A 15,394-nucleotide genomic window follows, 5' to 3' on the forward strand; every position below is an offset into this window, starting at 1 on the left:
CTAATTGCTTCCCTTGTTCTGCAGAGGGAAACTACCAAATTAATAATAATAAAAAATTTCCGGAGGGACACAATGTTTCCCTTTGTAGAGTCAGGCTTACTTATACTGACCTCACGAAGGCAGCAACGTCTCCTGTTTACCAAACTGTGCCCGTATTTTGGAAGTGCATCGTATCTAGCAGCTATCAATGCGAGAAACTCCCCTGCAGCAGGCCAGCTAAGGGGAGTTTAGGGCCTTAGGGATCATCGAGCCCTCTGAACTGGACCCAAATCACATAGAAACGCCATAGTAAATGCAGTTCCTCTTACTTAAGGGTTTCTATGCGAGTAATTCTACATTAACGGTTTAGAGTTTTGTACTGCACATTTAAGCATTTGTACTTCGTTTACACACAATATGCTGCAGAGAAACATCTTCGAGCACAGAGTTCATCTTGTACTGTACTGACATTTTGTGGACGGCTTATACACTGTACAATCCAAAGCAGGTTCAGTGCCATGAAGGAGTACATTTTAAGGCCCGATACAAGTTCTACGAAAACGAAACCTCCCCAAATAAGGGAAACCATGGAGCCTCACGACTAATGCTTCCCGCCATAAACATTTGGCGTCATTACCGCAACTCTGCTATGCTCACTCTAGCTCTGTGAGAGAATGAAAGAATTCTCATGTAAGCACAATAAACAATGCTCACCCAGCAATGCTCATGCAGCGCTTGTGTCTACTATGGATCGAACCATCCAGTTTCGTTGCTACTTGTCGGGTGAAGAGGCATACTCTGCAGCAAAAATGGACAATTTCTTGCAATTTACCAATGGTACATATCGGCATTTAGCTGCATATAGCTTCACGCAAAGAATTTTTGTTGTTCTGCAGCGCCAAAAATGCAGAGCTGACCGACGAGGGTCCTTGAGGAATGGAGCTCCCCAACAAGCCCCGTTGCGTGGTATGGTCAACGGGCTGAAAAGTCTTATTTTTGCCTTTGCAGACGTGAAATGTTCTTAATTAATGCTGCCATGACCGTAAAAACCGAAGAAGAACACACGTACTGTAAAAAGGGGTAGGAATGCGCTGCACTGGTCCTTTGCCCAAGGGGCTTGAGATCGTCACTTTAAATGGTGCTATTGCGGGGAAATAAAGGTGTATTTATGCACACATCCCACTGGATTTCGCCAAGTGTACGTACTTTTTAATTTCCCGGCCACTTTATGGTGGAGCTTCGCGACGTTACATATCTAATTTCGCATCGATTCCTAGCTACTCATTTGAGCTAACGAGCGTCACCGAGTTGGCTTGCGGCACAACAATACAAGCTGTGCTCTCTTTTTTCCAAGTAAGCCACTGCTTTCAGTATTTTACGAGCCAAAAATTTTAGGGGATGTTCTTGTATCCGTACTTTAACGTCAGGCTATAGTCAGGTATTCAATTCAGACAAGAAGCGGGAAAAGCCTTTGCGTGTCCCCAACGCCCCCAGGAATGTTCGATACAAGATACAGAAAGCCCGAAGGGGACACTACAAGCCAGGGAAACTATAGAATAGCCAAGCTGAGTGACTGCGCCGCCACGCAGGCTGATGAAATTGGCATCTTAGAAAAGAACAAGGCAAGCTTACTAATATGATAGTAGGACGCGTTTCACGATAGCGCTTCACACCAAAAACTCTTGTGTTTTTAACTGCCTCTTGCTTTACCTGCAACTCGAACCGGACAAGCTCATAAAGTAGCAAGTAATGGCCCTTCGATGGTCTCCTATAGTGAGCGCCAAACATGGGTGTTCGTGCCAACGAACTGACTAACACAGTATTTTACTTTTGCCTCAGTTAGCCAAAGCTGAAGCCCATGAACATTCACTTCCCGCCGAGCCGAATGAGTTAGCATCTACGTGCGCCGCGGGTGCCAAAGAAGCAGATATCTACAAGAGGCACCCAAAAGTCGCAAAGGCGGAAACAGCAGGCCTACAGGAACTGAATTCTTTTACAAAGGCAGTAAATCAAACGATACAAAGCTATCATGTGGGTCAGAGCTAAAGTTTTCGAGTAACAGTCTGCGCTCAAGGAAGTGCTAGATATGGGTAGGAAAAACGTTGGAGGAAGAGCGCGTCCCTCCTCCTTGTAATGCATTGAGGATGTTAAGATTTGGGGGATTCAAGGGACCTGCACAGCAGCAATGTGAGAAGTCACCATGTTTTTGACTTTCCCTCGGTTCTCATACGTATTGTTCACAGGCGGAGCAGTCACAGCCAGTAGTTAAGGTGGAACAGCTGTTGTCAAGCCTCCGGAAGCGCTTTGATGACGTCCACGCTGAGGTTAAGAGGCGGACCGAAGAGGTGGCCCGTTATAAAGTGAGAAAAAGGCTTTTGGGCGGAGAGAGTACTCACCAGACAGACAAAGTAGAGTTCCTTCAGCACATCAGCGTGTGCGCCGCAAGCCAATTCCTAAGTTTCCCTGTTGTGCTTGTATGCCATCTGCCGCTTGCGTCACTGTTCAGGAAGGCATTCGGCAAGCAGACTCTGCTGAGCACCAAGTCACAAACGACAGGGCTCGCATACACCAAGTAAGACAAATTGTACCTGGTGAAGATGACCCGGAATGGTTCCGGTGCTCTGTTTGCAGCGCAGCAGAAGATTCACGTTGAGTGTTGTATCTCAGCGTGCTGATGAATTGACGCAATCGCTCTCATTGCTGAATAAAAAGGTTGCAGAAGCTGGCTACACAAAGAAGGTTTACATGCACATCCTTCAAAGGACAAAGGTATCCCATGAATCGGCTCAATCGTTAGCACTGCTGAATAAAAAGGTGAAAGCCAGCTACAAGCAAGAACTTGCTGGCGGTCAACATTTGAATGCACGCTTCAAATGTTGACCGTCGGCAAGTTATTGCGCCTTCCTCATTCGTTTGATTCTACGTTCGACAGCTCCATCACTGCCTTTTGTGCTGCGCTTTTCTAGTTTGAGAAGGATGCGGTTCGACAAAAAAACGTGGTGCTTCAGGGCAGACTGAAGTCCTTAGGTCTTGAACTAAAAGAAGAGCGTGGTGCTCTAGAGTAAGCACGCATACGCTAAACACACTGAAAGCTTCAGCTTTTGGCACAATGTTGACGTTCGTGCCCAGTATCTCAGTCAAGCATGCATTTACAGGAAGCTCATATGCCTACGCCCAGGAAGCAACAAAAAAAGAAAAGCAGAGCTGTTTTTGAGCTGAAGCAATTGGAACAGGTTAGTCTTCCTAAGGCAGCTATGAAGAAGGCTGCAGCATATAGTGCCGCTAACGCGAACTGGTGATGCAGCAGGCAAGGATGACGAATATCCTTCTGTCCTCATAGGAACTCCAAGGAGAAAGAATCATACGCAGTCAAGGTCTCAAAGAAATCGACGAAGCTATTGAGTATAAGAGAGCTGCAATAGAGAAAAGGCAAGTGCGCATAATGAATGTACGCCAACTTCGAGTTTGTGAATAGTTGTTTTAATGCGAACATCAGCGCAATCCAGATTTACCTACTCCGCCTGCAAACTATTTCGTAGAAGCCCAAACTCCGCTATCCAGTCCCAGCAAGTGGAGAGAGATCGCGGTTAGCCAAAGAGCTATTACGGAAGTGCCAATGTTTTAGACAGCCGTTATTTGCGCTCTCCTCCAGGCAGCGGCTAGTTGAATGGCAGCAATCAATTATTAATGACGCGGCTGCTGCCGCCCTTTCCGCTTCTTCCGGAAAATGGCGAAGGATGCTTTGCGTTGAGAAATTGATCGCGAATTCCCTGCAGAAGACAAGCGTTGAGAATGTGGAAAAGTGGCAATACAAGGAAGACACGTTTCAGAAAATACGAGAGGCAACAGTGAGAGTTTGTGTTCGCAGGATACGCCGCAGGATGAGGCACTTTTGATCTTTGAACAGCTTCTACACGGGTTCGTTGTGTAGCTGCGTTGCTTACTTATAAATCTGCACAACAGCAGAAACTTGACATAATTGCCATTTTAGCTTTCTCCAGGGAATGGCTGATGTTATGGAAATCGTCAACAAATTTTTAAATCGAGACTTAGAGAATCAAAAGCTAAAGCTCCTGGCGGAAGAAGCAGAAAAGAAACTCGAGGTAACAAACGAGGATGAGCACAAGAAGGCACAAGACTTATATTAGTTCAGCGTTAGTTCGAATCCTTGAGAATCAGCAAACTCATTTTCACTCCATCTGCAATGCCGAGAATTTAATCAGTCTAGCGTAACTGGTGGCTTGCATGTATGGTGGCTTGCGTATGAAAAGTGCAGAATTCTAGAAGAGAATATCAAGAAGCCGTCCGACGTGCAGTAGAAGAGCTGGATCTGACGAATTGCTCCCATATACGGAAGCTCTATGATGTAATGCTCAAGCACTCTCTGCAACTTGTACCATGCAGCGCCTCGCAACCACAACAGTAGCGGCAGCAAACCAGAAATATACGGCTGGGTGCTAAGCTGCATTGCAACGTGGAATATGAGAGCATACTGATGCAGCTCAACCAAAACAACGGTTTGTAGCTGAGATGCCCTCCAACTTGGCAAAGAACTTTCGTTAGCATCTCAATATACATAGTGTATCCATATACCGTGATAAGGTTGTTGCAGGCCCTGGATGCACAGTCGCAGTCCTGGAACAAAACATTTTACGATCATGCAGAGCGGTACGTTTGCAAGCAGAAGCCAGCTCGAAGCCTCGTGGACTTCATCATTGAAGACTCAAGGACAGCTCCGCTTTACATGCTTTCTCTGTGCTATGCTGGAGTATGCGTGCAGATACAAAATGTTGAAGCGCACTTTAGGGGACGTCGATCAGGCTAGGCGATGCGCAGCTAGTATTAACGCTAGACTTGTGCAACTTGGCATTGAGGTAGGCTGGATCTATGAACCGTTATCCGAATCGACATCCTTGAGCAGATGCTGGAAAGCTACGCTTTATGTAGAGCCACGTGGCTGTGCTACGAAGCTCAGGTTCCATGGGATGTTAATGCGGAGTCGTCGTTAGAGCACTACTTCCAGAATCTCTGTGAATATAGCATTCCAAAATTAATCAGTCTTTCCGATACACTTGCGGACAGCAACATTTATGACAAAGGTGGTGCTAATGAGGAGGCATTATACAAGTGTGCACCAATCCTTCAACCGCCTATGATCCCCACGGATTCTCAGGAGGAAGCTACGATGTGAGCATCTGCAATGTAGGTAAGAGTCTGTCTCCCTTTAGTCGCATTTTAAGCGGAATATGGATTGCGTAAAGCAGATAATCGTTCAAGGTTTCTTCCTAGTCAACAAATGACACCAACGCTGTGCCCCAAAACAAATCAGCACGCACCTTGTGGTGAACGTGAAGTTCAGGTGGAGAGAAATTGAGGGTGTTTAGAGAGCATATTCTTGAAAAAGCTTTGATTCATCTCCTTTGTTTCGTGCTCTTCGAAGCCTCATACTAAGGCAATAAGGGAAGTGAAGCACTGAGGTCTCAGTGCATCCCGCAAAACGCCTTTTAATTCTATGAACGCAGCTTGTGAGTCAGTGGAATGGCAGTTTTCTATGGATGATTGCCTTCTAGCCAGTCGTCAAGTGGCCGGCATGATACTAGGAATTGTGGACCTCACTGCTAAGAACCAGAAAGGCAAAGGTGCAAGTAAGCAAGTAGAATTATAATGAGTGGCTCACTAGTGATATTCAAGTACGGAAACTTCAAAACTCGGGAGCACTTGTTTTCCCTCATTTTCGCCTTAATTCCCTTGCGCTTTGCGTTTGGACGACAAGATATCCCGTCCAAAGTTGCAGCAGCCAATGCTCCACTGACTTCCGCAAAGGGAACTCTGCAAGCATGCATTGGGAACTCTCTTTTCGATGGAAAGCCGAACGCAGAAGCACCGTAGTCAATTGCGGAACACTCACTTGGCTTCTACCTGCAGTAAACGTGTTTCAAACTTTTGCTGACAAACCGTCCCTCCGTTCACAGAAGCAATAAACGCCTTTATCAGGCGGCAGCGTAAGACAATATGTCGGGTGAACAACTGCAAAGCGGCAAGGGCCAGATGGGCCAACCGTAGCAAACTCACGAAACTAAATACGCGGAGGAAGGGGTAAACTGCAAAAAGGAGTGGCGCTGATATTTGTTTGTTTTGGCGCTGGTCCACATGCAACTGACACGAAAACACAACGTGTGGGCCAAAACTAGGTGGAAGCTACCTCTGCAACGTTCAAGAGTTGAGCGTCGCTCTTTATTGAGGGCAACCAACAAGAAGAGAAACAAAAAATACAACGACTTCGAAGCGCAGTGTTGGCGCCTACAGCATGCAAGAATTTGATCGGGCCCACACGCGATCCAGTCCACACAGAAACTATTAATCAGCTGCATACAGAAACTGTATGCAGCTGATTAATGCATAGCAGTTCAGCTGCGTTGCTTACACCAGTCCTTACACATATATTTATGACCCGGTCAGTCCGTGTCCGACTGAAGTCGCTCCCTTTTCGGACTGACAGACCAATGAAATTTTATTGATTCTGCGAATAATTCTGCAAAAGTTCCGTTACCAACTGTGATTATGCAACCGCGGAACGGGCAAGATATTATCAATACGCTGCTCCCAGAAAGAATGCGTGAAGGGCCGATCGCCGCCGTAGAAAAATTTCGGGGCTGAATGCCGCCATGCGGCCCTCGCCGCGCCTGCGAAGGCGAACATGTTTTAGGCAGCATCTGGTCCAAGCGGCCGCTCAACCTTTTTTCTTGTAGTCTACTAGACTGCGAGAATGTGACATGATACATCAGGAAGAAGCAGCATGTATTCCCAAGCGGCTGCAGGCTGTATCTGGAAGTTCTCCAGTGCGGATGAACAGGGGTTGCTGGTAATGGCCAGCAACCAACGGTGTTCTCGCGTACACTACATCGGCTAGTGGGCAGAAATTCGTGACGTACACCGTCATGATGTATATATATATATATATATATATATATATATATATATATATATATATATATATACTTTTTGCAGGACGGAGGGTGTTTGGCTCCTTCGGTGGCCTTCTCTGGCTGTAAAGCCTTCACAAGCTGAAACAGCGAGCAACTTGTGGTTTCCGTGCTTCCCGGCGCACTCTTACGATGCCCAATTGGTTAGGCGTGGGCATTTATGCCATTGTCTGTGCGGACCGTCAGCACTTGAAGCAGCACAACACTAGGGACTGGAAGGAGCAATAATAATAATTTTGGCTTGAGCGCGTGTTTGGAAAGGTTTAGAAGTATGGACTTCACTGCGTTTCATACACTATTTATGTTTTTGTGGGTAGTACAAGTGAAATTGACAAGTTTTCTCCCTGATTGGGTTCCTTTGCAACAAAGGAAATTGCTTAACTACGTATAACTGCCCGTACGATGGTATCCAACGTTTGTTATCACCTTTGAAGCAAACTCATGAACCGCTAAACTGCTTGCATAACACTCGACAACTGAGAGCCGCTAAAAGGCTGGCATTTGAACGGAGCAGGCAGAGGAGACACTGATGTGGTGCAATAGTTGTGGCTCACACAAAAATGCACTCCCGACAAACTCTAACTGTTCCTGTCGACGGCCGAAGACCGCTGGCCGATCAGATGTTGGACTTGCCTATTGGCAACCAGCGTTGTTATTCTGCGCCGGAAGCTTTCCAGACACAGCTTTCAGTCCCTCAGCAGTGTTCGAAGACGATACAGGAACTTCAGTGAAGAGCCTGCCCCAACAGATGCTTACCATTCATTTTGAACCTACGCAACCCGGCCTTTGTAGCTTCACACTGCCCGTGAGGCGTGCAGTAGGGCGAGCAGTTCAATAGGTTTGCTGCCTGCCGGCCAGAGCTTGTGTTTCTTGTTATCGACTCAACGTGTCGGCTTACATGTTGAATTTACCTTATGATTAGGCATATGACTGAGCAGCAAACAACTGTTTTCTAGAATGGACTAGCATATCATCGGAATTTCCTCAACACCCTCCGACGTAAAGGCAACAAGCATATTACGGGAAACACCAGCCAGAGGAGAGTTAGATCTAGTATATACAAGTAAAGATGCGGACAGTGGAACAGCAAAATAATTGTGGATAGCGATATGGCCCGCAACCGGAATGGATTTGGAGCCGGAAACCCGAGTGGGTTGCTGCAAATGGCTTCTACGGGACCATTCATATGGAGCTGCTATGTGTTCTCCTTGAACAAGAGGCGAAGAGCTCAAGTTTGATCGAGAATAGCACAGATTAAATCCACGGTCTACAATCTCTGCAAGCAGTTGCTTTGTGACGACTGAATATGCTCCCCTGCCCTGATGTTTCCATGCTCTTCTGCCTTCTTTATTTATGTATGCTCGACGACCGTCTCCTCATTCGCTTGCATCTTTTTGGTTGGGCTCCCCCTATGGTTGGTACTTTACTCCGCTTCAATCACGTTATAAGACTGCGCACGGGCATCTGCCTATTTTGTTTTGTAGGGTGGGGTGCCCGTACCCACGTAACAAAGCGTGGCTTTTGCCATCCTCCGTTACTGAGCTAGCTTCTGCTTACCAGTCTCCCATGCCAGTCTTGAGCCTCAGCCTCATGGTGTTTGTAGCGCAGTTTGTATGACGTTAAGCTGTGTATTCTTACTTACGGGCGGGCTCGCCACTGCGGGGCAAGCAAATGCTCAAGGATCTTCTCGAGAGTTAGTCCATTTAGCTATAGGGCTTGTTTGTGCATGCATGTGGAGTTGTGCTATAGCAGAAGTTGCATCAGGGTGAGTTGAGCCCGGAGCGTTCATGATCGCAAGAACCAAGTAACGAACTCGCATAGATAAAGTACTGTCAGTAGGTTCCCACTGTCAACGAGTCGTAAAAAGTCAATGGACTGCATATCCAAGAACTCAAATTTCCCATTTGGGGCTGGTCTTGCATGCATGCGGGACGGATCGACAGCATGGGTCCTCAACTCACATCATGCTCTCCTTCTATCAGTAGACGTTACAGCGCTTGACTAAAAGTTCCATATGTTTTCATGATTCGGTTTGGGAGAGCCAAGTTCGCCTCGGAAAATCCAAGCGCAATTTCAGCAGCTGAGCCAGAGCAATGTGTTTCCACGCCGGTGTAAGTGGACTCACTTGTGCCTTTCTTGTCTCTCAGTAGCCTCCGTGTCCGATACGGTTGCTGTTTACTCTTGACTAACATGACTGGAGCACTGTTGGAGTTTGGGACTGCCATATTAGCAGGAACAAAAGCTACGAAACCAGGGTCCACGAACATCATCCTTCTCACTTCTGAGATGCAAGAATTTCTTCGTGTGAAACCTTATATGATGCTTTCAAAACATCTATAAAAAAACGTTTGCTCCTGCGAAGTCCATAAACATGGGCAAAATGAGCTGTAGTCAATGATTTACGGAGATGTACCCAATAATAGCCAAGCATCCGGTTGCCTCTCTGGCGTATACACATACTAGCTAGTGTTTGAACAGTTTTCTAGAGCAGAAAGACGCCAACAACAAAGCAGCTGCTCTCCTACACCAAGGTGGTTTGGCCTTTTTCTGCAGAATTTAGCGCAAAAACAAGATTAGTTCACGACGTGGAGAGTTGTTTCTTCGTATATCAATGCTGAAGCAGCCGCCCGTCTGTCGACCGTTGGAGAAGCCAGATAACGCCTTCCGCCCAAAAATATAACAGAACTTGATTCCTTGATGGTAAACAAAGCAATACCGTTCCAATAGGATGCCTGGATTTTGCTAGACGAAACAGCATGTGGCTAACTGAACCCTTACTCGTCAATCACATTATTCATTAATGCTTATTTGGTATCCTAATGCTGCATTCCCGTTGTTGGGCGTGCGCTCCAGCAGGCTTCCGGCCAGTGGAAGACCTGAGCGAGAATGCCATCCCGCTGGGTGGGAGTGTTCAAGCTTCACGGTGCCAGCACTCTTTAGATGCTAGAAAGGCCTTGCAGCTGACCTATCTGCTCACGTTAAATCATGGAAAGCAGCCGCCTATTGGGGAGTGCCGCTGATTGCGGTACTCATTACATCCACTCGCTGGTAACTCCTTGGAGTGCCAAGTGAGTGACGGCAATCTGCTAGCCATTAACATGCGAAGCATTGATACGGTAATAAAGGGTTATTATAAGCATTACCAGAAGGTAGATCTTCATTCACGTGAGAAGAGAATAGCAAACCATCTGGAGAGAGGCATCAAAACTGCCACTACTTCATGTACTGTTGATGAAGGATGCGCGAACACCTACAAACGCGCATCGTTCGGAAATAGTTGTGGAGCTACGCCTGCACTATATAGCGGTTGTGAATTGACGTACCCCGTCGAGACGAATTCTGTCAGATATATTGCCTATCCCTCAAGCTCGTACTTAAACCTCCTAGTGCTACAGCGTGTGAGTACTGTTGTCAGTCTTTTCCTTTTCAGCTATCTTCATCGTACGGAGTATCGCGGCGTTGAATCGCGTACAGGGAACCACCTGTAAGGGCTAGAATTATTCATTTTTTGTACTGACGAAGATGCCTCAAGAACAACCAGCGTCCTGTTGCTTTGATGCCCTCATTTAGCCTGTAGAGCAGATAAAGTTTAGCTGCTGGCGGATCAATTTGCCCGACTGCCTTGACGCTCGTCATAAAGTGTTGCAATGTTCTGTGATAATTTTGGGTCGAGTTATAAGGAAGATAATCATCGTACAAATGTTTTGCAATTCAGGTGTGTGACTCAGGTTTGACGTGACATTCTGCAAACTCACGCCTGAAAAGCCTGTAGCAGACGTGGAAGCCACTGTTCACTTCGCGTTATCGCCTAGGTTAATCGACAAGTTGCAGGAAAATGGGAGCGCACAACAGACGTAAAACTACGCAATACAATGCTTTGTAGTACACGAGCAACATCCAGCGCATAATACCACGTTGGCGCCGATTTACAACCCAGACTAGCACTACCATTATGAGCTAAAAGACTGACGCTGTATTCTCGCCAAGGATCAATAACCAGAACAATCAGTTTGTTGGCCTGGTGTGCAAGCTGTGTGCAAGCGCACAGAAACGACGCCGAAGGGCTGGTTTCCTTCCGCTTTGAAGGCGAACAACTTATTCACACACTTTCCAGGACACTACTACCGTCGAAGTTCGAGTTCTGGCTTGACAGGTGCAAAACGAGCTCAATACGCGCTGCTGGATATGGCAGCTCGACCAAACAAGTGGTTGAGCTGCAAGATTTCATTAAAATCGGCATATGTTTTCTTGCCTTGGTCACCAAACTAGGAAATCGAAACATAACGAAGAATAGTGCGTGTATCTACAGGATTTTGAAAAACAAACGAGAGGTCAGGCGTTTGGTGATGCTGCAGACACCGTAAGGGAATTTGGCTTTTACCCAAATGGCATTTACCCACAGGCGAGCACGTATATGCCGTTACCCCCGTGACGGCAATTTCACCACAGTTGAAAGTTGACGAATGTTTGCAGCTTCGAGCAGACCCGCATGGATGCGCACCTTCAGCAAGTCAACATGTTGCTGCTCGAGCAAAAGACCGTCTTGATGGAACAGGAGAAGGAACACCAGCATGCTATACTACAACGTAGAAGCGTGGCCAAGTGGGAGCGTTCCCAGAAAAGTCTCATGCAACTCGAAGAGGCTCAAGACCCGCAGAAAGTGTTGACCCCTCGTATGAGCTTCGAACAGCAGTTGACAGATGGGATGCTCAGGCAGCTCTTAGAAAAGGTTTTCAGTGCTGCGGATGAAGAGAATGCAGGCAAGCAAACGAGAGTAATCTATCCGCCGAAGAGCTTGAGTGTTTCCTTGAATAGGTTCCGCTGAGGATTAAGACGAGACGAATCTGTGGTGACTCTCCTTTAAGTTCGTATGCCACATTTTCAGGCCGCCTACAGCATCGTGAGGTTGCAGCGTTACTTTTTGCTTGTCCGTTGGGCCTCACAAGGTGGGAATTTGTCCAACTTCTTGCCGGCGCTCAAGAAGATTCTGAGGGCTGGATTGAATATGCGCCGTTTCTGGAGGTTAGTTTTTTCCATCGTCTAGCGGGGCGCCGAACGGCCCATATATGAGTATTGTCTACTGCGTCTCTCTACTAGAAGAGCAAACACTGCAAATACTGTATCGCCAAGTCCCAGTGCTCCTTCTTTTGGACTGCGCCTAGTGCACATGCTTTTTATTTCTATGTCTTCATGTGTCCGCTAGAAAATACCCAAACTACTTGACATGTTGAGGAGCAGAAGGGAGAAAGCACGACAACGGTCAGGCCTCAAGCCCTCAAACCTTCTCTATGAGCAAAATAAGGAAGGGTATCGTTCTCGCCGCATCTTACTGAGCATTATTTTGGGTAATGTGAAGTCTCTGCAGCAGCGTGAAGCGGAAAGCAACAGCAGATGCGATGATGCTCCTGTTTCGTGAGGAGTTAGATGAGACATTTAGGTATGGGCTTGGCCGAACACACAGTGGTTAACAACAATATAGCAAGCAGGCGCTTCAAAAGCATTCTTCTGCTTCCACTTTATATGTGTGCATCTGGCGCAGAATGACTCGAGAGCTGATTGAAGGGATGGGAAATCACGTGACCTCAACAGGTGCTAACATCAGCTTTTATCAGTTAGCGATGAAACTGGAGTTGTTCTCCTAGTTCCAGCCAACTCTCTTACTGTCTTGCTCATACATTTGTGTACTCTTCATTTTCCAGGTTTACTGAAACGACAAGAGCTGTATGCGGCTATGCAGCGCACTGACAAGTACGAGCTTCCCAGTGTTCTGCCAAGAAAAATAGTCACGAGTTTCACCTAGCTCGCTGAGTCTGCTCTGCAGACGGCTGCTCTACGGTTAATAAATAGAGCTATGGTTTATCTTTTCTCTTGTTCTAAAAAACCGATCAAGATATTCTAGGCAAGACATGGCTTTCGTCATGCAAACAATTCCAGGAAATGACTTGGGAGAAGTGGAATACGAAGCCGTACCAACCCTCCTTCAGATCCTCCGGTGCGTGAAATATCAGGAGACGATGCCCTACTCAAAACAACGGAGTTGCTCTCATTCTTGAGGACTGCCGCTAGTGTTAAAATATTCTGCGACATAGGAAAGAAAGTATTAACAACGCCGTTCTTGAAGTCGACCCTGATGCGATAGAAGCCGAGCTCACTAGGACTGCAAGAGAAGTGTGAGAAGCCATAAAATTCCATGCTGAATCCTTGTGTGTACTGCGCATCTATCCGCTAATGTAGATCCTGTGTTGCATAAATACCAGTGCTCCTATGGATTTTAATATTATCTGCTAGGGATGCTAGCAATGTATTGTAGAATACAAATGTTGAGGTTTTTTGGATCAATTCTCGAGGAAGCTGCACCACTTACCAATATATGTCTTTTCTGATGTCTTCAGAATTTTTTTTATCTTTTACAAGCAGTGCTACGAGCTAACCGGCGCCCCCAACTGGCAGTCAAGTGTAGTTCGGGGTATTAAGCAGATATATGCAAGTCAGCTCTACTTTCGCCTACAAGAAAAGAGGAGAGTCCTATTATGCGATTTTGCTGCAGATGGGGATTACGCCTGTTGGGCTTGTGCCTGTTTGGACACTGAGAGAGGTTCTCGACAACAGCGGGTTGTGCCTATCCAAAATGCACATTCATGTCCGCCATTTGCATCTACGCACGCTCCTCTCGGTAGTAACACTTTGGTTACGTTGTAAGCTTACGTAGAAGTCGCACACTCCCATGAAAGTATTTCATGGAATGTTTTCAACCGCAATGGGCTGCTGCAGGTGCTTCTCTGTTTGTCTTCTATGAATCGTCAAGGCCAAGCTGTCTGGGAAGAATTTGTTATGGTCAGAAGCACTTGCAAACACTTGCGTTATGCGTTTTACTCCACGGACATATTCTAAAGGCCGTTATATAGATGCTCAATGCCCTTTGATGGCCTCAACTCGCATGTGGGCAGCCATCTGTTGTGTGAATTTTTTACTGCAGGTTGTTCAACGCGTTTTGCCACCCCTGTTTGACAGTGACTTCTTGATGGATACAGGTATGCTCCAACTTTTTTTCATTGCAAATAGCATCTCAAGGGTATTTATATACCAGGGGCAATCAGCTACAAAATCACATCTCGTCAAGAGTTTCTCCAGTCGATGGAGGAAATAAGATGGTTTGGGCGGCGCTCCTTTTTGTGCAGCTGACCAGATTAGCAAGATGGTGGCTGACGCCGAGGCGCAAGCAGAATTTGAGGAGCTGCGTGGACTTTCAGTCCGAGATTCTAAGCAGAAACAACGAGCGAGCCTTGCAGCGCGCCGTCGCAGCAAGCTAAAACCTGTTTCGCACGCTCAGCTGCAGTTTACGCCTGACGACGGAGACCAGGTGAAAAGTGAAACATGGTGATAGAAGCTTCTGATAATTAACTGAATGCACATACGCATTTGCCTAGAAAACCGGCGCTCTGCGGTGTGCACTTCAGGGGGAGTCTCCAGACCGTGAGAGCGTAGAGAAAACGCTTGTGCACCTATTCACGGTGCTTGACGACCGACGGAAGGGTACGGCTCCTACGGACCAAGGCGGATTGCCTTATTTTTATCTTCAGCGGCTACTGTTCCCACTTTACATGTGTGAGAATGTACTGCAGGCTCAGTGCCAGCTCAGGTTTTTGTAGGAGTTATGCACTATTGGTCAGCGCGAAACGGGACTAGCTCTGCATCAACTGAGTCAGGCGCCCCACTGCCTTTGAATTCTGTGAGTTCGTTAAGCGGGGGTGCTGCTTTGGCGGCGGAACGACGATATGCGGACATAGTAATGAGCTGTAGACTGACCCAGGCCGAAGTCACAGGGTTTGTTGCAGAAGCAAAGGTCGACCCACTAGTTCAAGAAATCAGCTATACTGAGCATATAAAAGCTTGGATTGCGACGATCTTCGAAATCAGGTCAGAGCTAGTGATATCAGTCTTTACGTTAAAACACATTCAATCTTAACGTGAGCTACTCCGACGCTAGGGCCACCAGCCACTCGCCTACTGTTCTGCAGTGAGAGTATGTAAGAGTGCCGAAAACGGTGAATCCATGGTGCGTACAGTGCATTTGGCATACTTATGCTGTTTCAGGAGATCGCATTTCTGGTATAGTGTTTGTCACAACTCATTTGATGACAGCACAGCGCTGACGTAAAGCAGAAAGGACGGTTGATTGGCTGAAGGCCTCCATTTACTTTACGTGAAGCTTCCTGCCTTGGCTTCACTTAGCGGGATGTTGAGTATTGAGGCAGGCCCTATCGAAAATCGTGACGCTGTTGGCAGCCTCGCGCCTTGGATAAGTTGCTGCGGTCGGCCTCTCCTTTTGGCTTCGTCGCTTGCTTGTGACTAGGTGGTTGTACCGTTGATAGCTGTTTCTATGCGCCGATTACGCACTTGTTACGCACTTGCTTTGTTGTTAATCTTATTAA

At 46.8% G+C, this 15,394-nt stretch overlaps 2 protein-coding genes across 2 annotated transcripts; both read left to right on the forward strand.

The window, feature by feature from the left end:
* Positions 1 to 1,728: 1,728 nt before the first annotated feature.
* On the forward strand, positions 1,729 to 5,170 carry EMH_0001690 (uncharacterized protein; the record flags this gene model as incomplete). Its single annotated transcript, XM_013501511.1, has 13 exons — positions 1,729 to 1,752; positions 1,819 to 1,983; positions 2,223 to 2,339; positions 2,486 to 2,551; positions 2,647 to 2,748; positions 2,946 to 3,040; positions 3,158 to 3,212; positions 3,320 to 3,427; positions 3,848 to 3,897; positions 3,971 to 4,082; positions 4,592 to 4,647; positions 4,760 to 4,853; positions 4,955 to 5,170. The coding sequence occupies 13 exons, from the start codon at positions 1,729 to 1,731 to the stop codon at positions 5,168 to 5,170; spliced, it is 1,260 nt and encodes a 419-aa protein (XP_013356965.1).
* Positions 5,171 to 11,451: 6,281 nt separating this feature from the next.
* On the forward strand, positions 11,452 to 15,120 carry EMH_0001800 (uncharacterized protein; the record flags this gene model as incomplete). Its single annotated transcript, XM_013501512.1, has 13 exons — positions 11,452 to 11,736; positions 11,848 to 11,984; positions 12,201 to 12,374; positions 12,502 to 12,551; positions 12,662 to 12,710; positions 12,862 to 12,954; positions 13,052 to 13,130; positions 13,734 to 13,796; positions 13,939 to 13,993; positions 14,141 to 14,322; positions 14,420 to 14,495; positions 14,585 to 14,879; positions 15,057 to 15,120. The coding sequence occupies 13 exons, from the start codon at positions 11,452 to 11,454 to the stop codon at positions 15,118 to 15,120; spliced, it is 1,602 nt and encodes a 533-aa protein (XP_013356966.1).
* Between the last annotated feature and the right edge of the window lie 274 nt (positions 15,121 to 15,394).

Source organism: Eimeria mitis, genomic scaffold (genome assembly GCF_000499745.2).
Source record: "Eimeria mitis Houghton genomic scaffold, Emh_scaff7, whole genome shotgun sequence".
NCBI lineage: Eukaryota > Apicomplexa > Conoidasida > Eucoccidiorida > Eimeriidae > Eimeria > Eimeria mitis.